The sequence below is a fragment of the Gallus gallus genome, chromosome 4 (assembly GCF_016699485.2).
Source record: "Gallus gallus isolate bGalGal1 chromosome 4, bGalGal1.mat.broiler.GRCg7b, whole genome shotgun sequence".
Classification (NCBI taxonomy): domain Eukaryota; kingdom Metazoa; phylum Chordata; class Aves; order Galliformes; family Phasianidae; genus Gallus; species Gallus gallus.
Window position 1 is genome coordinate 44,799,293 of NC_052535.1, and position 23,838 is coordinate 44,823,130.

The 23,838-nt window shown below is 41.1% G+C and overlaps 1 protein-coding gene and 1 long non-coding RNA gene across 2 annotated transcripts in view; one reads left to right on the forward strand and one right to left on the reverse strand.

The window, feature by feature from the left end:
* LOC112532318 overlaps positions 1-23,838 on the forward strand; it is a 241,610-nt gene that overhangs the window by 206,871 nt on the left and 10,901 nt on the right. The window contains exons 4-5 of the long non-coding RNA XR_003074875.3: positions 20,579-20,694; positions 21,779-21,955. This is a non-coding gene — a long non-coding RNA (uncharacterized LOC112532318). The remainder of the gene's footprint in view (positions 1-20,578; positions 20,695-21,778; positions 21,956-23,838) is intronic.
* The window catches only part of ANTXR2 (ANTXR cell adhesion molecule 2), a 101,642-nt gene that overhangs the window by 21,271 nt on the left and 56,533 nt on the right, over positions 1-23,838 (reverse strand). The window contains exons 14-16 of the mRNA XM_015276523.4: positions 23,389-23,484; positions 19,338-19,505; positions 19,090-19,170 (exon numbers count right to left, since the gene is read on the reverse strand). Coding sequence (XP_015132009.2) covers positions 19,090-19,170; positions 19,338-19,505; positions 23,389-23,484 — 345 coding nt within the window. The remainder of the gene's footprint in view (positions 1-19,089; positions 19,171-19,337; positions 19,506-23,388; positions 23,485-23,838) is intronic.

Below are 23,838 nucleotides of genomic sequence, written 5' to 3' on the forward strand. Positions count from 1 at the left end.
CATCTGTATGGCTCAACCATTACAAGTGGGGTGAAAATGAAGCAAAGACAACCAATCTGCCCTGCAGAATCTTTGCAGAAATGCTCATTTTTTCATATTCAGCTCAAGCCAAGTAAGATCTCCTGAAGTAGATTTCCACATGAAGTTTTCAGTTCCACATCCTTCTTCAGAGGAATTAGCATGGTGTTAAAAAGGAGAAGTGACTGCTTTATTTTAAGGGCCACTTCTTCCTTATGCAGGATGCTTAATATATGGAGCAGTATGCAAGAATCATTTCTCCTGGTACTATTATTAAAAATAATTATACTTGAACATTAAAAAACGCTGCAGTAGAAGAAAAAAAGTTCTGAAAATTACAATATTGCATTTCAAGGAATAAAAAGGAGAAAAAATATATATAGAACTAAGCAGAGACAAAATCATCTCCACCCTCATTCATGTCTCTCATTATTTTCTCCCCGGTAAATGGCAAGTTTTAAAATATCATGGTCAGAGAACTAAAGGCCAGGTTTGCACTTGAGTGACTACCACGAAGGGCAGGCACACTGGTGGCTTGAAAAGGCAGTTCACAGGGCTGCGGGCAGACAGAAGACGTTGGCACAATATGGGATGCATTTGCAATTTAACTTCAATAGGCCGTTAAGCTCTTAACCACATTAAGCATATCCACCACTGCTGGCAAAACCTTTCATGTCTTCCAATGTGCCACTGCAGTGTGTCTTGCTCCTGGCTGGGCTCTGGGGCCCCACTTGGGACTCTGACCTCTAAGCAACACACTCATCCTTTTCCTTCCTTAAAGGCAAGCGTGTGCGTGTGTACAAACATCCAGAATTATAAATACCCAGCTTTTTTTTTTTTTTTTTTTTTTTTTACTTTCTAAACTGCATCATCCAGCCAGCATTACGAGAGAAGGATAAAGCTGTTCTCCCCCAGTTGTCAATTTTTGCCTTTTAGTTCATTTGTCTTGCTTTTAAAATATTAATTCTTGCACATGATCCTCTCTGATCAGAAGTCAGTTCAGACCAAGCAGTGGATGAAAAATTACAATCCTGGAGCACTGTGATATTGACAATGTTCTCAGATAATTCAGCAATGAAAGTGCTGTCCCTGAATTGTGACAACGCTATTTTAAACTGCATTTTTTCTTAAGAATCAGCCGAGCTGTAATTTCCATCACACGCTGTCTGTCAGCTGAATCACAAATCACAGTTGGCCGGGTTTTTCCCCCTCTTTTCCTTGCTTAGCGGAAGAAAAAGAAGCAACAGCAGAAAGAGAAAAAATAGCTAAATAAAAGCCAAGGCTGGCCTGATGCCAGAAATGGGAACTACCAAATCCTCCTTTCTTTCAGTACCCTCTGATGACACTACTTTCATTTCCTCAAAAACAAGCAGCTTCACAAGAAACCAATTCAGCAGTGCCTAGTTCCCTACAGACTGATGCTCTGCATGCACACCATAGGACTATAGTATCAGAGAATATCCCAAGTTGGAAGGGACTTATATGGATCATCGTGTCCAACTCCTGGCTTCACGCAAAAATCAGACCATGTGTCTGAGAGTGTTGTCCAGACACTTCTGGAGCTCTGTCATGAATACTCTGCCTGTGCTACAGATTCTCCTTCTGAAGAAACACCACTACATCATCTTCTAGGATGTGAATGATAACAAGAAGGGGTTCTACAGGCAGGAGGAGACGGGCCAAGGAGAGCGTTCCCCCTCTAATGAGGGGGCCCCAACTTGAGTACTGCGTCCAGTCCTGGGTCCCCCAGTACAGGAAGGACATAGAGCTCTTAGAGGTCAGAGGAGGGCCACAAAGATGATCAGAGGGCTGGAGCATCTCTCCTATGAGGAAAGGTTGAGGGAACTGGGCTTGTTTAGCTTGGAGAAGAGAAAGTTCTGGGGAGACCTCATTGCGGCCTTCCAGTACTTGAAGGGAGCATATAAACAGGAGGGGGAACGGCTGTTTACGAGGCTGGATAGCGATAGGACAAAGGGGAATGGTTTTAAACTGAGACAGGGGAGGTTTAGGTTAGATATTAGGAGGAAGTTTTTCACTCAGGGGTGGTGATGCACTGGAACAGGTTGCCCAAGGCGGTTGTGGATGCCCCATCCCTGGAGGCATTCAAGGCCAGGCTGGATGTGTCTCTGGGTAGCCTGGTCTGGTGGTTGGCGACCCTACACATAGCAGGGGGGTTAAAACTGGATGATCTTTGAGGTCCTTTTCAACCCAGGCCATTCTATGATTCTGTGATTCCACCTACCTCTCTACCTCTTTTATGAAACTTGGAAAATACAATCTCTCTGAAACCTACTTTGCAGTAAAACATTGTCCTCTTAGTGACCAGCAGCCAGCACACCGTGCTGCAGCCTGTCCCCTTCAACCCTGTGCAGCACTGTTGCCTTTGAGCAGAAAACCAGGACAACACAGGGGATGCTTTGGGGCAGAGTGCAGCGAAAACCCTTTGTAAAAACCCTGACCAGCAGTCACCTGTGCTCCAAAATGGCTGATGCTGAATGAAGGACAGGATAGTGAATGCTTCTTAAGACAGACAGTGGCATTTTCAACAGGTGGGTCTGGAGACTTGCTGGAGGACGAGACAGAAACAACTGGGCAGCCTCAGAAGAAGCATGGCCATTTTAGATAAGTGTGCAATTGCATTTTCAACATAATTAGGTGCCTAATTGTGCGCCCAGGCCTTGCTGTAGTATTTGCACGTGTATCTAATTATGATTTATCTAAAAGCTCTCTGGCCATAATGCCTTGCTCTCCAATCCAACAGAGGCATTCATAAAAGTGAGAGATGAGTTTCAGGGCAGAGTAGAGAGGAACAATCCCCTCCTGTGTGCCCTGCTGGCCATTCCTCTGTTGATGCAGCCCAGGATACTTGTTGGGCTGCAAGTGCATGCTGCTTGCTCATGTGAAGTTTTTCACCTACTAGGACCTCTAAGTCCTTCCTGGAAACAATCAAGCTGACTAAGCAATGGCAGTATCACTGTAAGACGAGTGTAGTGCTGCACAAACTGATCTGAAAAAAAAAGCAAAAATGCCAGGGCAAAGGTTTGGATAAGGTTAATAGTTGAAATTTTTGAAGTTTGTTGCTGACGTCAAAAGAAAGCTGCCTTCTGTAGAAAGCCCTGCTTGCAACTCACATGTTTTTATCTCCCACTATTTAGGAAAGTTGGTTTTTGGGTTGATTTTATTTTGGCCAAGCTTGACATTCTGGTCAACCCAGAAAGCAAAAAGTAAAATTTTAATTTTCATGAACTGTATGTAACCGTTTTTCTCCAATGCATGTGAAAATGAGATGGTTGCAGACTTTCTGCAAGACAGATGAGGAGGACAGTGTGGGAGCCACACTCGTTCTTTTGCTGACACAGGCATTAGGGGGGCTCTTGGTCAAACTGCAGGAGTAACAGTGCAGCTCCATTCTCTCTCAGTCTCAGATAAATTCTTAGTATCCTCTCATGATTATTCAGCTGCCTTTTAACATGAAACATGACTCAACAGAGACACCACAAAATTCTCAGGACCAACAAAGCTAAACAGCCAAGCAGTCACACCTCTTCATATAAACAGCCCTGTGAAAATGTCTATTATTTCCTTCAGTGAAACATTTTTAACCTACAGTATGTAGTCATTCTTTATAGTTGCATGATGTCAAAAACATTTATTGCACAAGCAGAGATCTGTGTTACTTTTGCCACAGACAATAAATCTTTAGTGTCTTCTCTTGATACGCATCACTCCACTTGATCTCATGAGGCACTCTGTGTCTCTCTTTCCCTCTCACTCTTCTAGCAAGGTCACTTTCCAGAGATGAAACAACTTTTCCAGAAGGTAAAGTGTTCAATAATTAATATCTGCTGATAGTACCTTCCCAAAGCAGAGCTTTGAAAGTAATGCAGGCTCATCACTAGCTTACAGCTTGAAGAATCCTTAAAAAAGATTTGAGTAGTACGTCTGGAAAAAATCAGCCTCAAGAACTTAAAATGCATAGGACTGGATTTACCACTAATATAAACAGATCTGTATCCACTTACGGCAGAAGGAAATTCAGCACTTCCTCCCTCACCAGTCATCATTATCTTACTACTTGCCTGAGAACACTGACATCCAAATACATGTAATAGAATCTGCCATTAATAGCAAGATAGAAATACCTCCTGTTGCTTTCACTATTGCATGTAGAGGTTCTGCAGTAATAATAGCATAATGATAGCTACTCAGGAAGGTGTCTCTTACTGGAGGCTCTGCAGGACAGACAGTGAATCATAACCAGAGGGACATGCCCTAAGCCAAACGTTCCAGTGAATATAGGACATGGCTTCCTGTGGTTGCTGTTCTCTTCTACCACTTATTTTATAGCTGCCAACCTCATTTTGTTAGGTGATGTCCAGTTAAAGAAATTGTTGACAAAAACAAACAAAAAACTACCTCCAAGCATGTACTGAAAAAAATGGTTATCTCTCACATGGATGAGATCTACATTGAATGCTGTCAGTGGGAGAGTGAAATTCATTGACCAGAGACAGGTTTCAGATCACAGAAGCCTTGATATTTTGTGTCCCTATCCCAAGTTGCTCTTTTAGGGGGGTGAGGAGGAAGCATGCCATCTCCTTAGAGATTAACTAGTGAAGATTCCCATCTTCATTCCCATCCCATCCAAGGCTGAATCTCCACGGCAGCTTTTTATTGGACTTGATTTCTCTTGGTCTATGTATGTTTATCTATTCAACACAGATCTTGTACCTTTTGCAGCTGGTCCAGCAGCCAGAGAAAAAGTTCATTCATAGCCAGGGTGCTCCACATAACACTGCTAAGATGGGGCATGCACTCTGGCCATGCCTGTCCTACCTTGACTGTCTCTGTCTCCATACAAGTGACCCCTCAATCCCACAGGATCCAATCCACTCAAAGATGTGTGTGGTCCTGGGTATGGATGCCCAAGGAGTAAAAGCAGGGATGGAGAAACTGCGCTAAGGAGATATGAGTCATCTATTCCAAACTGCTTAACAATCTTCCACTAAACCAATTTTGAGAGTCATTTATCTCACAATTCAGTGAAAACCGTGTGCATGCTAAGGACATCAATGAGGAATGGAGGGGCAGGTGCTAATCCCTCTGGCAACAGTGACAGGACCAGACAAACAGCATGGAGCTGTGTCAGGGGAGGGTCAGGCTGGGTGTTAGGAAAAGGTTCTTCACCACTGGGTGATCAGGCATTGGAAGAGGCTCCCCAGAGCCGTGGTCACAGCCTTAAGCTGCTAGAGCTCAAGAAATGTTCAGACATCACTCTCAAAAATATAATTTGATTTTTTGGTAGTTGTGTATGGAGCCAAGAGTTGGGCTTGATGAACGTTACAGTTCCCTTCCAACTTGGGATATTCTGGGATTCTGTGATCTACTGCTTATGGAAGAACCAGGGAGGCAGAAAATGATGGTTCATGTAGCACCTGCATAGTTCTCAAATCCAAGATATCCTGGGCATAGGATTCCTAAAGCCAAGGAGAACTGGTTAAGGCTTATTAAGAGGTTTCTCTGTGTTCTTGAGACCCGCAGCCAGGAGGGGAGCAGAGCTGTGGAGCGCGGTAGAGCTGACAAAAGCCTCCATCAGTCTACTTCGCCCAAGGAGGTTGCGAATGCCCTGTCCTTGGATGCATTCAAGGCCAGGCTGGATGTGGCTCTGGGCAGCATGGTCTAGTGGTTGGTGACCCTGCACATGGCAGGGGGGTTGAAACTAGATGATCATGGAGGTCCTCTTCAACCCAGGCTATTCTATGATTCTATGACACTTGGGCTCTGAAGAAGGCTGAAGCCCTTATACCTTCCTGCTGAGTTATATCTGACAGGGACCAGGAGGAACAGTGAGGTAGTCTGACTCACTGGTGTAACTTACCCATTGACAGTACTACTGAGCACTGAATGTTTATGTGCATGTAAATTGCGCACATGTGTACACACACAGAAGCCCAGACACAGAGAGTCAACATTAGTTGAGCATCTAGTCAAATGTCCCTTGTTTGTCGAGGCTAAGAGGAGTGTGTGTGTGAAACAGAGGATGACAGGCTGTAATTATTCCAATGTAGTGCTTGTACACTGAAGGAAGGTGGCTGGGAGGAGGTGTCAACTGCAGGTCATTAAGGCTGACAAGGGCTGCAGTCAGCTCTAGCAGCTGGCCCTCTCCCAAGTGGGCTGACCAATGGTGCCATCATCTTGTCTCCAAGGAGCCTTGGAGGCACGTGGCGTAGGCCTCATAGAGTGAGTAAAGGAGATAGGAATAATGCTAATTGTTGTTCAGAGCAATCATAAGCAGAAAGCGCCACAAGCCACAATATTCTGACACTAGGCAGCTGATGTCTTTTATAAATATATATGACTCTGTATAGGTCAGCCTAGTCTGGCATATGATTTAACTTCATTTTATTTTTATGCTGTGCACAGGGTAAACTCTCTGTCCCTTAAGCTCCATGAAAAATGTTTTTTATCTGTTAGACTTTTCCATGTACCAGTATGGCATTGCACGTGTGCAGTGTTATCACAGGGAAGGAACCCTAGCATTTAAAAATGGTACCTGATTCTGTTTCGTAGTGAAGACTTGAGCCTGATACTGCAATAGGACCCCTGGTAGTGGAAAGTAAGTCCAAGGAGATGCTACACTGAATGCTATTTACCTGCACTCGACAGAGCTATGGGAACAAACCTATTTACGTCGCTCTTCTCTTGGGCCAAATGTGCTTGTCTTTGCTTTGAGAATTGAACTCTCCCATTTTCAGCCTCTAACAATGGAATGTGAACTCTTCTAACAACATCATTTACCCTTCTTTTTCTGGCTGTTGTTCACAGGGCTCACTAGAGGCATCTCTGCTTCCCCCATCCTGTAAATGCTTCTGCCTTCATTAGTTGGTGTTCACATCATCTCCTAAAAATTGTCAGATACCATCACTGGCCTCATTCTTTATTGCAGTCGTCCTCCTCAGACACTGTAACCCTTAGAAATCTGCTGGCCTCTCTCTTGTGTCTTAATTACCACCCCTGTCACTCGGAGGAAGCCCTGCTGCTTTGGTCAGAGCAGCCTGCCTTTAGCAAACCTGCAGTTCCCATGTGTGGCAGTGGCCCAGTTGCTAGGCCACTCAGCTTTTGAGTGGAAATCAAGAATTAGCCAGTTGGAAGATATGCTTTCTGTTTCTCTTGTATCTTCCTCCTGCTTTTGTTCACAGTCTATTCCATAGCTTCACTCCAGTCAACAGCATTTATGTCTGTGTTGTAATCTTGGTGAAGACAGCAGACTGGAAAGCAGCCTAAAAGAGGTGTCAGCGGGTTTCAGTCTGTGCAAACCCCCACCATCCTGGCTGGGAAAGAAAAGGAGGGTGGGCAGACCTTTAGGAGCTGTGAATTGTCCCCGTGCTCTCAGTAAATGTGCATAGTCCAGTTGGGAGCATCTCCCATGGAGAACTACCACACTCACTGCTAGAAGCATCAGAATACACCCATGGACACATACATCCCTGCTGGTCTTCTGTGCACGATATGTACTAAGATAGCTCTCATCCTCGTGCTACTCTCTTGTAGTAACCTTCTTCCCCAGTATTCTTAGAAGATCAGGAATTATGTTCCACTTAACTAGGCAGAATATTAAAAAAAAACAACCCAAAATGCTATAATACTCCAGAGAAGAGAGCTCACAGTCACCCCACTCGCAATAACCGTCTTAGTGGTAATTGAAAGGTTTCTTTCTGCTTATCTTCCCTAAACTATCGAAATGTGTTAAAACTGAGTTGTGAAAAGCCTAAATCAAAGGTATTTTTCAGTACTACAGTCACAAGTTGTTATCAAAGTGGCAATTACAGATACAAATCAACAGCATGCACAATTATCTTGACTTCTAACATGTGGACCACCTTATGAAATGGATGTAATGAACAATACTGTAGCTGAAGACCAGCTATACTTACTACTCCCCAGATAAGACTTGGAGAAAACTTTGAAGTTTTCAATGGAGAAAACTTTGAAGTTTTTCAATGGAAATAAGGAGATGTGACACCTGGTGACATGGTTTTAGTGGGCATGGTGGTGGTGCATTAATGGTTGGACTAGATGATCTTAGAGGTCTTTTCCAACCATAATTATTCTATGACTCTGTATTTTAGAAATCAAAAGCAGAAGGCAAATGCCATCACAAGGGATTGGCCATTGTAGGGAATCTCCAACTAGCATCACTCCATGCAGGCTGAGTGTGGACAGGCTGGATGAGCTGAACTAGAGTACTATGCCAGTAGGTGATCAGGTTTCTCAAATACTCGTGAAACAGACCTCTCAAATCTTTAAAAGACAAAATTAAAATTTCTGCTTGCAGTATGAGCCACTGTTGTAATGCTTATCTAGCAGAGAGAACTGGCTTTTATTCAGGAAAAATATGTTATACTTGGCAAGAATTAAGCACGTGAAATCGTATAAAGCACTCTCCAAAGCTCTATGGCTTTGTGCTGTTGATTGATTTGGCCTTGACTAGGAGAAGTGCTAGACAGATGCAATTGGCCTTGATACTCCCAGGGTCAGTTTCACATAGGCATGAAGGCATACAATCAGTTTGGTGGGAAAAAAAAAGATGAACAAGATTTTGGTTCAGTAGGTCTGAATGCTTTTACACGCGTCTACCCCCAAAAAACAAATGCTAGGAGCAGGAAGGGCTTCCAAGGAAAACAAGCATGACTCTGTAATGCGTTGTGATTGAGAGGGTGCAAATCCATGGCACCACGTGCCCAAGTCCCTGGTATGCATTTGCAAGTCCAAACTTGGTGAAATTTGTTCTTTCTTGGATTTTCTTTCTCTTCACCAAAGTGTGGAGGATGCTAACTAGCTTTAATATATATGACATATAGAAATCATTCAAGGGGTCAGTAAAAAAGACCAGGATGGAGGTAACATTATGTCACTTCTTCTCCAATTAACACCAACAGAGACCAGTAGTTTTTTTTTATTTTTACTCTGCCAACTACACTGCAATTCTAATGCAATTTGATTTGAGAAATTAAATCCAGATTTCAGTTTTCTAGATCCAACAGAAACACAATCCACTGCATCTTCCTAATCTTTTACATGCCCTTCTTTTCTTTTTGTTACCAATGTTGTTATCAGAGGGGAAAAACATATTTTGTTGCCATCGTAATCTTAATAAAATGCTCCACCAAGTTCATTAGCCACCTATGATCTCTGACCATCTGTTTGGGGTACATCTATCTCGTATTACCAAAGGGAACTGATGTCTACTAATGCATGGCAGATTGGTTGTTGGGCCTGACCCTGAATATCATTATGAAAATGACTGCAGAAATAAAAGGTCATTCCCATCAGCTGCCTGAGCCTCAAAGTGGCTATGAGAGGGCAGAAGCCTTTGTTTTTGGCCATTTTTATTTTATTAATAAAATTATATGCATGACCTGCAACTACTTGGGATTCAACTGTGGTAGGCACTCTAAATTCAAGACAGTGACCAGAGTTCTGCAGAAGTGAGGACAAAGGCAACAGCCCACACAGGTGGGGAGCAGAACCAAGAGCAAGGCCAAAAGGCAGCAGCGGAAGAGGAAAGGAAGCAGCATGGACAGAAGAACATGTCCTAAAATGTCATACCAATTTCCTGGGGTAAGCAGTTGCTTCCTAGTGTCAATGTGCAGCATTTGTATGATTTAGAGATGCACTACAGTCTGTTAAGATGAGAGGATGTGAGCTTTGCTAGAAAAGTCTTTCGTTGGAACTGAGTAACGTCTTAAGAGACTTTCGGTTCTTCTGAAAATGTTAAGCCCTAAACAGCTGATTTTTTTCTGGGATCATTTTCTACAACTTCCTAAAGATACCTGTCCATCATTTTACAACCACTCCAAATTTTAGCAGGTTTTATAGCATAAAATATCACCCATCGACTTTGGCACAGAAAGATATGAAATGCTCTACCAGCTGAAATGTTCTTTCCATCTGCATTTACCCTCTCTGATCATACAGTAATGTTTTGCATGCTGTAAGAAAATTTGTATTTCAGACCATCAAAGGATTTCTGTTGTTTCCAGTGGAAAAAATGTGATAATGAAAATCCAATCCTCTTTAATTTCATCAAACTGATTCCTATTGGAGAGTTTCAATTATTAAGTGCAGTAAAAAAAAAAAAGAGAGAGAGAGAGAGCAACACTGTGGAAGAAAACTAGAGATAGAAATGTGCATCAGAAAGAAAGTAATCCTTATATATGAATGATCAGTGCAGAGCCCTAGAGTACAAGCAATGCAGTGGTAATTGAAGTGCTGTCCTTAGTGGGTTATGTTAAACATTCAGAGGGTATAGGTCAGTGAAACTGTTACTTATCATCTGGTTAGCTGTCCGACAGAGGCTGCTTAAGAAAGACAGTGAGCTTAGCTCATTTAAATTGAAGTGATTGATTTTCATTTAGCGTTTGTCCACCATGGTTATCAGAAGTTGCAAAATTCATTTCAGAGCGACTTAAAAGGAACAGAATCGTATGTATCCATATATATTTAGTGACACGAAGCAGCATTAATAACTCCACTGCTCATAATTGAATTAATTTTTTTTAAAACTGCATTTAAATTACATGAAGGCTGTGACACAAGCCATCAAAAAGCAGCACATTCAATATTAAAATTAAATGTTAAGGCTGAGGGCATGCCATTATGTCACACTATTGGGGGACAAAACTCAAATGTATCAAGACATTCTAATTTATGGATGGATGTCAGCCTGAACTTTTAAGTGTAATAGGCTTTGGCAACGTATGGCACACTTGCTTCTTTTAGTAGGTAGAAATTTCCTCTTGAGACAAAACATGCAGATGAAGATCAGAGGCATATGTTACTTGAAGGCATTCCATGAAGATTTTAAAGCTCAGTAGAAAATACTACAGCTTATGCTTACAACTCAAGAGCTTTTTTTTTTTTTTTTAATTCTAAATGGATCTGTAGTTCACTGTGGACTTAAGAAATGCAAAGATTAATGTAAAAAGAAAAATGTTATTGAATTCTGAGAATGCAGTAAAAATATCAGGAGCAAATTAATAATAATAATAATAATATTTCTTCTCTTTTTCCACACTACCCACTTCTAACAGTCACATTCAGCAGAAGTCCTTCCAAACTTTTTAATGCAATCAGTGTCAAGATTATGGAGCAGTTCCATCACCCTGCCTTCTTTTTGATAATGTCGGATTAATATTATGAGAAGATTTACACTCATGAAATTATTAGGATATGCAGCTGTTTTCAGGCTTAGAGCCGCTGTTGTTATGACACAATGACAGTATCTGGGTGGAGCTGCTTGTGCACACTTCGTCCTCAAATAGCTGTAACTGAGCACAGCTTCATAATAATCTCATTGTAAGTGAATAAACAACTCTGAGGTCCAGGCTGCCACAGATGCCTACACGTAGCACTTCAAAGTGACACATCAGCTCTCATTTTCTAAAAATGCTCTTTTCAAGATGTTTTTCCAAGGCTTTCCTGTTGCTTAGAGAATTAGAGCTCCTAATGTCAAAGGCAAAGGTAGCCTATTTCTTCTCCCAGTAATAGTTTGAGCCTCCCACCTCATTCTGACCTCAGGTTTCCTATCTCAGATCCCCTCTCACACCTGGTTGGATGATTTCCATCATCTGTTGACTTTGCTGATATGAAGTATTTGTACTGATTTTCTCCAAATGGCAATGAAGTCACAGTCTGAATCTTGTTAAACATGCCAGACCACCGCTGGAAAGTTCTGAAACCTTTCACTTCTACAGCTATGGAGAATCCCATCTCCAATGAACTCTACCACTCCTAATAATCACTTTGAGCGTGAGGGCTAGAATGAGTAAAGCATTATTTCTGCTCCAAATAAACTCTCTTCGTTTAGATGTTGTCAAAAATGAAAAGTAAAGGAGTAAGGACACAGCTATGGGAAATTCTTCGCTGATTGTGCATGAGCCAATTGGATGTGTTTTCATACACATGTAGTGTTTATATTGCCTACAACATGGTTTCAAATTGTTTTAGTTCCTCCTCTTTAACTGTGACCCTCCGGAAAAGCAGACGCAGAACTATGTCAAGGAAACACAGTCATTAAAGTCATTTCATCCTTGGATTTCAAATTTGTGATGAGGTGGAAGAATTGGTGCCATTGTTTGAAATCAAATTCTGACCTCTTCTCCAGTCTGCTAACAAGAGGCATTCCCAGCTTGTTGACAAACTCTAAAGACATCGCAGTAACAGATTATCTGTCACATCAGTGAGGCGCCTTTTTGGGAAGTCCACTGTTACTGTTGTGTTCCTGCTCAGGAGAAGTATCTCAGATGCTAAGTGAAAAATTACAGATCAGCTCAACTGACTGCTGAATGAGTGATACAAAGCAGCACTAATGCTCACAAGTCCCAGTAGTCCAAGTGGAGTTAGGGGTTGCTCAAGAGGAGGAAGATCTTGCAAGAGCAAGAAAATGGAAGATGAAAGCTGTGAATCTTCCACAAATGAGGCCTTGCTAGGAAAACAACTGAGCAATTAGTCAAAATCTATTCCTTTTTAAATACACTAGAACTGCTCACCAGCTAATTCCAATGAAATCCAGGTTGAAGCAGAAAGCCACAGTGAACCTTCGGAAGTTGGGTGCATTTATGGGATGCCCCTTTGTGGTAGCACAATAGGTAATACATCACTATTAAAGGAAGATTGGATGCAATTTACTATGGGAAATAGGCAAAAGTTGTGACTAACAGTTTAAAGGGGTAGCACAATGCTCAGCGTGGGCATGATGAAAGAACTTTTGGCCCCCACATATTTTTGTATATGCAATGAATGATATAACGATATATGTGATTAATGATGTAACAATCATCTGTAGACGGTAGAGCCACAGAAATGTGCAGTGCAGTTTGCATCTACACAAAATTCAAATGCCAGGTCTCTGTCACAGTGTTTTCTCTTCCTGCCTAGTTTATATGCTCAATCCATAATTTAATACTTCCTCCTGCATACGGTATTTTGGAAAACATCAAAGCAGTGTTACGGGATTTATCACACAGTTACATAGCTGCAGCTATGCGAAGTTACACCTCAATCCATTCTGACTGTCTAACAGTAACTTGTTTAAAAATAAAAAAGGGAAGAGTGAAGGCCTGAACCTAAGCTCCAGGAAACTGTGAAAGATAGAAAAGGTTATGTTTCTGTTCGAGATCTGTAGGTGTCCTCATGGCCAGAGGCACACAACAACACGTGCTGTACATTTGTTCAACACTAATCTTATGCAAATCTGCATATCAGATATTTCCATTTGCAAAATAATCTAGATAAATGGCATATATAATGGAAACGGCTACACAGACATATGAATGTAGAGGTGTACCTGTTTATTGTGTGGAAATGTAACCTGTGTGCACTGTGTTTTTTCATTTTCATCAAATATTGCCAAAGAGCACATGATGCCTCTGCATCCAAATATTTCTTACAGCTATTTGTATACATCCATACGTATATATCTGCTCTTCATACAGAAATATACGTATGTGTAAATTGTGTGAATGTAAATATAAGATATGCCATATGTCCCAAAAGTCCCAAAAGAGCATCTGATGTTGATGTGTAGACAGTATGTTAAGGATCTTCCTAATTAATAACCCAGATTAAAACCTCTTGGCAATCAATTAAGATTAATGACAGAAGTCACTCTCTATCCCCCTGCGCCCGCATATCAGGCTGTGAAAACCCTGGGTCGTGAAACTTTAATCCTGTTATCTGCTGCCTTCTCCATCTGAAAAGCCTACAGATTAACAGAGCAGACATTATCGAATTTACAACCAGCCGCTCGGACAGCTGCCCTACTTTCAGCAGTTAATGGAAAAGGAACTAATCTGGTTAAGAGCATGGGACTAGTTCATAAATCTGGGTGCACAAGACAGTTAAAGCTGCCACGTCTCTTCTGGATGGCAATGACTGAATTAACCTGTCGGCTTTCTTCCCACTGCTTCTTGAAGGCGGTCAGTCTTTCTGTAAGCTGCACTAACGAGACACTCGACATTCACATAAACTAAAATTCACATTCCCTCCCTGTAAGGGTTGTGTCCAGGCTGGGTGTTGTTTTATGTCTGAGTTTGGTTGAATACACACAGCATTCTCTTTGCTGGAAGCCAGGCAGTAATCAAATATAACTTTTTACTGCAATCTGCTCCATAAAAACACGTGTTGAGGAATTAAGGAAACCATCTCCCTCCCTTTGAACTGTGCTGAATGAAACAGTGAGGAAAACTGAGCTGCCAAATGAAACGTTTTCTTCTTAATACAGAATGGAGGGTGTCAGGGGTGGAAAGAATGGTAATGCTCTTTGGGCTGCTGGAGACAGTGTTTGACAGCTGTAGCAAATTCACATGACTTTCCTTCTCTTAACAGGCACATGACTTTCCCTCTCTTAACAGGCACTCCCTCTGTGCTTCCAGCACAGCTCGAGTTACAGCAATGCCTGGTAGGGTGTATCTTACAAGACCTAAAACACTCAGCTGTTTCTACACTTCTAAAAGCAGAGGAATTCCTCTGGCTGCACACACCATGGGGGCATCTCCACTTTTTAGAATGCCCCGTTACCGTGTTGTGGCATCACCAGAGGTGCATGCTATGCTTTGGCATGGCACTACTTCCATCAGGACCATCACCCACCTGTACAGCTGCTGCTGTCTTGCAGCAATTGGAACCACTTAGGCACTTATTTCATTCATAGGAGTATTCATACTCATGCTATTGAGTTCTGAAGGCTCATTTAAAAAAAAGCAACAGCTCTCATCTACACAAAGGCAGGGAGTGCCAAAGTGACTGCCTACATCTATGGGAAAATATTCTTATTTCTCACAATACTGGGACATCACTATCTTTTCATAAAGATGACTGCTACTGCTTTTTCTGAAACCTCATTCAGTGCTTCACTCATAAGGATGCATTGCTTTCTATTGGAGACCAATCTCTGGATTCAGTCTGAATAGGGCAGTTTGAAATTAGTGCTCTTAAAGTGTTCCCTTCCATTTTCTTTAAATGAGAACTTAATAATTTACCAATAATCTTATTCTGAAAGTTTAAGAAAAACACTGGCTCCAGTTTTAGTCTGCACAGACAAAATCTCACTTGGAGAAATGGCAGAAAGCAGAAAACATTTAAGAAGATTTTTTACCTCTCTTCTATTTACCTCTCTTCTCATCTCACTTTATAACCAGTTTTGCATCTTCCAACTACTGCAGCCATTCAGGAGATCCCATATAAAGATAAGCTTTACTCTATGAATTCTTGGGTTTATTTTAAAATTCTTAGCCAATGTTTTCTTTGGTATCATTGCTTCTACATCATTTCATATTATTACTGAATTAAGAGCTCAAGTGAACAGTATCCCACTGTAATTCAAATGGCTGCTAGGTGCAAACAGTTGAACTCTTCACCAGTACCTGTTAAAGCACGATGTAGAACTGAAAGTTGGGGTTCTCCTAGGCGCTGCAGTTGGTCTTTGATTCAAAACAGTGAGCTCACCCTCAGTGAAGGGACTCCCAGCCTCAGCCTTCTAACAGTTCCTTTTATACTCTCTAACTGACAGACTGAACGAATGATTTAATGTTTTCTGCCTGTGCCCAGTGTAGAAACTACTGAACAAACACAAAGGGAATAGCGACATGGGCCTCATCTCAGAGAATATCATACTGTCAAAGTCTTTTGAACTGTGAATTTGTGATGCTAGCAGAATTACAACACAAAATACAATTCTTTTGCATAATGTAGAGATGCTCACAAAGTAACATTACATTAAACAGATGTTCCTATGAATTCTGCAGCCATTACTACAAATTCATCTTTGAAGCATGTAAATGCTAACAGGTTTAAAATTATATATATGTGTGTATATATATATATATCTTTTCTTAGGATTTTTGAAACATCAAAAAAGCTGGAAATGCTCTGTAGTTCTACTATAGAAACTTATTGTTGAATGAGCTATGGACTTTTTTCCCTTTCCCAGCCACATATGTTCACATTCTGACTGTGCAAAATCTTAAGTACGACTCCCATGGGCCATTTGTAGACTTAAAAGAATTTTGTGCAAATTACAGCAAGCAACAAGGTTACACTAAGCATTTGAGGAACACTAATGACAACCTTTAAGTGCTAAACTATAAATCAGAAAATAAACTGAAGAATTTTTGTAAGAATACAGACCCTAATGCTCACATTGCAAACCACTGCCAAGTTTCTTTCTCATACAGAAACAAACTCTATGGCAGAGGTGTTCCAGTATGGAAACGACGACAGATGCTCCCCGTGCATGCATTCAAAATAACATTGAAAATAATGTTATGGGCTGAAGGTTGCCTAAAACCCTTGGTCAGTTAAGTGGTTTAACAAGCTACCCTAGAACTACAGTGATTCCTTATTCTTTACCCCTTACATAAAGAAAAGAAAGCATAAATATGAGTAGGAACATGGGGTAATGAATCATTTATAAATTATCTTGTTAGCAAAGAAAACAAAACACTGCTTTGAAAACAAAACAATCTCCTGCCGCAGACTCTACTATGTTTGATGGGAGCCCTTCAAAAGATCCATGGCTTAATGGAGGCTGTTTGTGTGGGGACTTCGATCCGTACCTGCTGTCCCCTGTCACTCCCGGGGAACTCGGCGGCAGATGTTGCAGCGCTAAGTTGTCTCTGAAGTGGCTCTCCGTCCTCATCTCCCCACCACAACAGAGTCAAACTATATTAGATCTCTTTATTTGTGCCCGAGGCATGTTTGGGAGCGCAGCTGTGTCCACCCCCAATCTACCTTTAGTGTTTCAGCCCCCAGGCGGCAAATGGGAGACCAAAACTGTTCTGCCACTCTCAACTACATCTGCTGACAATCCAGCCGCCTCGCTGCAGGCTGCCGAGGACCCGTGCAGATGTCACCGACAACCTGCTAGCTCACACCTGTACTGGCATCCCCAGCCTCACCATTGCTGGCTGAAAAATGGATGGCTCCAAGGACTGCCGTCCGCAATCAAAGCGCCTTCACTCAGCTGCATGCAGCCTCTGACCAGGCCACCCTCGGCATTAGCTGGCAACATGGAAGAGGTGGGAGAGGGGAGAGGAGGAAGAAAAGCTCTCGCTGCTTTGATACTTCATGCTTAAATTTCAATTACTTGATCAAGGAACTGAATTCAGCAGTGAATTCTTCTGCAAATGGGAACTACCACATTCCTAGGCAGTAAAAGGAAGAGAATAAAAGCGCTGCTTGGCTGCTGTTTGCCATAACAATGTTTCCCAGGTAAGTGCATGCACATATGTATTTCACCATACACACTTGGGGCTGCTCATCAAACTGACTTCAGCCTACCAGGGGAACAGCATGGGATCTGCACCCAGTAAATCATGAACAAAGGAGGAGGTGTATTTTTTTTTCCTTCCAAGACTTAAAATACTGAACCACAAACAAATAGCATTCCTGCGGTACCACAGATCACACCTTAATGATCATTATTTTGGCCTTCATTCATTCATACAAATTCTATTCCCCTTTTCAGTAAGGAAGTAGCCTTAGGAATAAGGAAGTAAGGAAGGTTAGTGAGCTATTTCTCTTTTTTTCATAAGCCAAGATGTTGGTCAATGTCCTTGTTTCAAATCCAGAGAGGACGGATGCCTGATTTCTCACTGGGGCAAAAATACCTTCCCTGGTAGCCCAATTTTCCAGCAGTTGCCATCTTTACGGTCAGAAATCCTCAAAACAGAGCCTGACTGACAATTGTAGCCTATTCAGGTAAGGCCAGATCAGGCATCAGTGTTTCAATTTGCAGTGAATTTACTTGTTAAAGTACTGTTAAGTACTGTATATTTTGCATGAAAAATTACTACTGTTAATTATTCTGTATGTAACATGAATAATCCATTCAAGCAGTAAACAACACGCAAACATAACAACCAGAACTCTGACACCAGTATCTGATAGCCATACAAAGAGTATGCTTCCATCTCCAGCTCTGCCATTTGTCATTCTGCAGCTTCCAATGCATGCTGTTGTCCTAGATAAATCCCACTTTTACTTATGTGAGAACAGCACCAAACATCATCCCTATCATCAGGCAGATAACCTAACGAGTGATTACCTCTCTTTCCTTCAGAAGTAGCTCCTTCCCTTTAACATCTCTAATTCTTATGTCGACTTCATGGGATATGTTGCAAAAATAGTAAATCTCACACACTGTTGCTTTAAGGTAACTGAGAATCTGATCTGCCATGCCCATCTGTTGGTGGGGCAGTGTGTTGAGAAGAAGTTGCCATCTCACTTAAAGGAAATAGTTTGCTCCTACAGCTCTTCAAATGTGTCACACACAGGAAGCTAAATGGTTCCAGTAGATTTTCAAGTACCATAATGGCAAATCAGTTCCCAAGATAAATGCTCAGATTTAAAGTAATGGTTTTCTTAAGAAGTAATAATCAGAAATATGTAATCTAGTTTTACTATAAAAATTCCAAATAATAACTGCTTCCTCTGCATCCCAGTCCTAGCAGTGTTTGTAGTGAGGGCCACTTTGTCATGGGTTGTGAGTGTACTGCAAAAAGGACACCAAGGATTTCCCAGAAACACGTTTCCTCTGTGCATGCTGCATTTGGCATATGAAGCTGTTGGGGGTCACTAACTATGATGTGGCTTTACTATTTTGACTGCCAAACTCTGCTCTTCCAAATAGCTCAGTATAAGAAAGGTTTGGGTATTTTTAGGGAGAGGTTTGACCACACAATGTATTATGTTTTTGTTTTCCAGCTGAACACACATGAAATAAGGAAATCCTAATTATACTCTCAGGAGATCTACGTTTCCACAACACTTCTCAGCTGGTCTGATGCATCTTTCAATGTGCATTTTTTACCAATGCATTATTTTTTTCTGTTGTGCCATTCTTCTTATTGCACTGCTTTCTTTCATTAAGGCCATGGAATTACCAGTGTTCAGCAGCTGATATACACTGGCTATAACATGCCTCTTTTTTGTCCATCATAGGTGATATACCCTGGCTGTAACATGGCCCTTTTTTGCCCACCACAATTGATACATTCGCGCTGCACAAACCTCATCTCCTTGTTGTGGTCGCATCAAAGAGACTCTGTCATACTGTCTTCGTAACAGCGCCCACAGTGCATCAAGTCGACCCTGTGGCAACAGAGGAACAGGACTCTGAGTATGATAAAACCAACCAAATCTCATTTATTTCAGTCATACTTGGAAGCAGTGCACAGTTCAGCTGTGTAAGACGAGTAAGGACACAAAGTCCTACCTTTAGTACAAAACTACACTGTAATGAAGACTAAAGAGCTTACCTTAATTGGTGTATACCACTTCTCCTGAATGACTGGTGAGGTAGGCTTTGGTTTAGGTGGTTTCGGATGAAAAGGTTCTTCTGGTTCTTCTGGGAGTTTCACCACAGCATTTTTTGCTTTTTCTAATCGAGCCCCTTCTTCAGTGGATCCTTTGTCACCCCAGCGAACCTAAATAAAGCCAGAGTTTAGATGTAAATGCAATGCAGGCAAATGACCAGGAAACTATGGCTGAAAAAGTTTAAATTTGGAAGAAATTCTGAATTAACAGGAGAGTAGGAAATGTTCACTCCTCCTTTTTGACAACAAGCATCTTACTTAGGTGCATCTGTAAGTGTGAGTTTCCGCCTTGCAAAGGCAAATGATTAAGAAATACTGAAAGAAAATCGTATCATACACCACACAGACTGCAAAGCAGACAGGAAATCTGATTTATCCTACACTACCAGACCTTCACCTGACACTGACGAAAGCCTCAATTTTAGCCATCCCAGATTTACTAACACAGTATGCTTCCTGAGAATCCCAGCTTAGATAGAAGGTGTTACTTCAGCACTACTGAACAGAAACTCAGTGGTGCTACTCAGAGGCTTTCAAGTAGTTCTCCATACTGGAGAAAATAGAGATGAAGCAGTCGCCTGCATAATAAGTAAATGTGTAACATATAACTGTAGGTATATGTATCACTGCCTTGAGAGCACAAAACATATACAAATAGTTGGAAGGGGATGAAAACCTGGAGTATTGCTGTTGGTGAGACAAATGCCTATTTCCACTTCCCTAGAAGGTTCTAATTACCAGGCTATATAGAGAAAGTACAGAAAAACATCTTTCCTCCAAGAGAGATGGTTTTTGCTATGGTAATCTTATTTCTTACTGTAATTGGAAACATGGTGCAGCAATTATTTTTGCTGTATCCTACAAGCAAACAAGCCTAGGGAAGACTCTTAATTTCTCATCCCAAAAGAGAATATAAAAGCTATGGCTGGAGCTTAAAAGTTCTTGGTAAAAGTGGCCCCAATTATGTTCAGTGCAAGACTTTCTGCATCCTGCCTCCTCTTTCAAGCTAGAGTATAAGGAGAATGTGATAAACCTAAAGGCAGCAAATTAAGTTCTGACAGTAGATCCTGCATAAACGTGATGCGCTGGTGAGTCATGAAATTGCTGACTGAAAAAAGCAAACCATTCTTACAAGACTCCACCTACACACTTTTTTTTTTCTTTCTTTTTTTTTTTCTCCCCAGGGATCTCCTAACTAGCTAAGCCAGGCATGAAAAGAGATGAATCAAAATAAGAATAATTGAAGAATACTCACCCTTCCCCTTGGGGAAAGAATTAAGAGCATCACTGCAACTGCTTGGTAAGTATATGCTATTTCTATCTTGCTGCTTGTCAATTCAAACACTTTAAAAAGAGGGCAGAAAAAACAGTGGCCACTGCAAAGGGGCACAAGATTGTTTTGTTCACCAGTAAAAAGAAATAAGCCCAAGTTTTCCTTCTGCTGCCTGGACAGAGAAAGAAGACTGCTCCAAGTCTTGCTAGGGACACCATACTGTACTGAGATCACTATGCAATGGGATGAGGGAAGGCAGTAGCCTGTTTTTTTGGTCATCCTCAATTCCATATGCAAAACATGCTGATAAAGAAAGTGAGGAAAACATACAGGCAAGTCATAATCTGCCCTCTTTCAGCAATACGAAATACGCTGAAAGAAAATTTTATCACCAAGAGTCTGTTAACATTGTAATCTCAGTGTAGAGAATTAGAGCAGCAAAGTGAAACAGAGCTTGATTTGGTCCACAATGGTACATGTCACTCGCGTAAAAAAAAAGCATGATTTCCTAGAAGGGTTATTGTTTTGAACCTCTCTGTTATTTTGAACTTCACCACATGGCTTGCTTAGTGATACCCTTTTTTCACAGGGGAGTCCTGTCTCTACAATATTACAATGGGCTTTCATGTCCAAGTAGACCCTGCTGAGTCATTAAAATGCATCTGTATCTTTCGCTGTGATCAATGGTACTTTTACGGTGTTTTTTATGAGGTTGTTAAAATGTATTTTAAACACTGTTAAAGCCATTTAGAGATACATGGTAGATTCCTTACTGATAGAATGACCTTCTCCTTCAGATTTAAATGGCTTCACCAGAAGAAACCAGAATTTGTAGATTCTGACAACACAACTTTGACATTAAAACCAATTGTCTGTAATGAGTAGCATCCAGAAATGACATCATAAAACTTTAAAGCAGTGTCAGAAGACAAATCTGGGAAGAGTGAACACCACTGGCTACATTATCATGGTATATCACAGAGGAGCAAAAGTAGTGGGGAAGGAAGGAATGAACACAACTGCCCTCAAAGAGAAGAGTAAGCATAGAGAAGTAGGGCAGGCCTGGTGAGTGGAAATGTAACAGTTTGTTCTCCACTTTTCTCTGTGTAAGAAAACTGCCCAAAGAGTCGAGCTGTCAGAAGAATGGCAGAAGAACAGAATGCAGAGAAGCAAGAAAAAAAACCACACAACTGAACTTCCATATGAACTGAAAACACTGAAGAAAACATAATGACTAGACCATCCAATTTTTCATTGGCCACAGAATCCACTGCCCTTTCATTGTCAGGTAAGGAATAACCTCCCTTAGACCTGTTCACTTTCATCATGCTCTAAGACAGTTGTTGTTTTCTGTCTTGTTTTCACACACACTCTTCCCCACTTCACCAAATGGGCAGCGTGCTCCATTGAGCTAGTGGAAAGTATGAGGTGCAAACAGCTGGAAACAGACAGTTAAGCCAGTATTCCCCTCAGCTCCATTACTACAGATTCTACAGGACAGAGGAAGAGCTTCGTATTTAAATGCTGTGGCATTTAAGGTGAGGTGACCAGCCCCCAAGATTGCTGAGTACCCCCAGGTTCCAGGGAAGAAGAGAGACACAGCTCCACAGAATAAGGGACCTTTCAAGAGTCTGTGCTGTTAGCGGTTTAAGTTGACTTACATATATACATATTTGTCCCTACTACAGATAAAAACGTTTTCTAACCTAATTATTACTTTCTCCTCCATTCTTTGAAAATACCATATATTTGCCATGTGATAAGAATGCATTTCTTAATGCTAGAGATATTACTTGTGTTCACTGAATATATATCAGATTTCTGTTTCATTGGACAAGATCCTGTGTACAACCTGTTACGATATAAACCCTGAAACCTCTTCCTGGAGGCTCATCATGGCTCCTTTGAAAAAATCCAGGCTTGTTATTCTTTATGTTGGAAAGCAATACACAAAATGGTTTCTGTTTCTGAAAGCTGAGGCTCTTCTAAATTAGTAGTTCTGAATTGCTGAAGGAAACACGTATAAACAACAGAACTTTAAACTTGCACATTCTTATGCTACATTTCAAAAGAACTCAGGCAAAGCCATTTCTTAGGCTGATACACTTAGAGTTTGATTAAGACATGACTATATGGCCTAGGTGGGAATTTCAGAGACAGTTTCCTAGATTAAACTTAAAGACAGAAAACTGCTTTGCAAATTCCATAAAGGCTGACTTGACTGTAAAATCTGACATAAGGACGTGCCCATAAGGATGCACATTTTTCATTCTGTTTTAATTAACATGATGCTATCATGTCTCTTCAAAGACAGGCACTGTTGTCGCTGTGAGTTCCTTTGGGATCAAGCCTCTCCTTAGCGTCACCATTGTCAACGCATTTGGCTGGCCCACAGTTGGAGGACTTATGTTTCACTGTAATTTCTTCCAAAACATTCAGAAAAGGCTCTCACTCTCTCCTTCTCATTAGCTTGATGGAAAGAGCATGTCTTCAAGCAGCTATTTAAAGTTCCAGTCAAATGGAACTACAGAAAGCTGTTCTTTCATAAGCAGGGTCAAAATTATTTGATAGGGTAAAAATGTTCTAAGGCTTATGTCATTGGGAAAGAAGCAAACATTATACCACTGTATTTCCAGTACACTTTCAGAGTCTTTGTTTCCACCACTTGCAGCCTCAGAGACCTTGTATTTCAGTAAATTATCATCTTCATATTGTACAAACCTCCATCCTTTTAATTCCTCCAACTCCTCGTCCACCATAGTAGGAAGCATCCACTGTGGGCCATTTCTTGGTAGGTAAGGGTTCTTGTTCTTCTTCCTGTCAATAAATTGAAAGACATTTGCTTTTAAAAGATATTTATTTATTTATTTGTTTGTTTATTTAATAGGTGTCTTTCTAGTATCTTTCATTAGAGTACACAAAGAAAATATTTTCCTATCTTAAATGTGAAGGACCAGATTTTTAGGTTCCTCAAATGTTCACTCATTTCCAAACAAAATCTGGTCATGTTTGGAAATACTCTTTTAGGGATTTGTGTGAGAAAAGCATTGGCGGCATCCATTAGGAAAGTCCAAATGGGGAATCCAACTGCGTATCCTACAGATCAGTATAGGTTTGTGCTGTCTTTTTTGCTTCCATTAATAAAAACAAGCAAAACACACAAACAAAAAA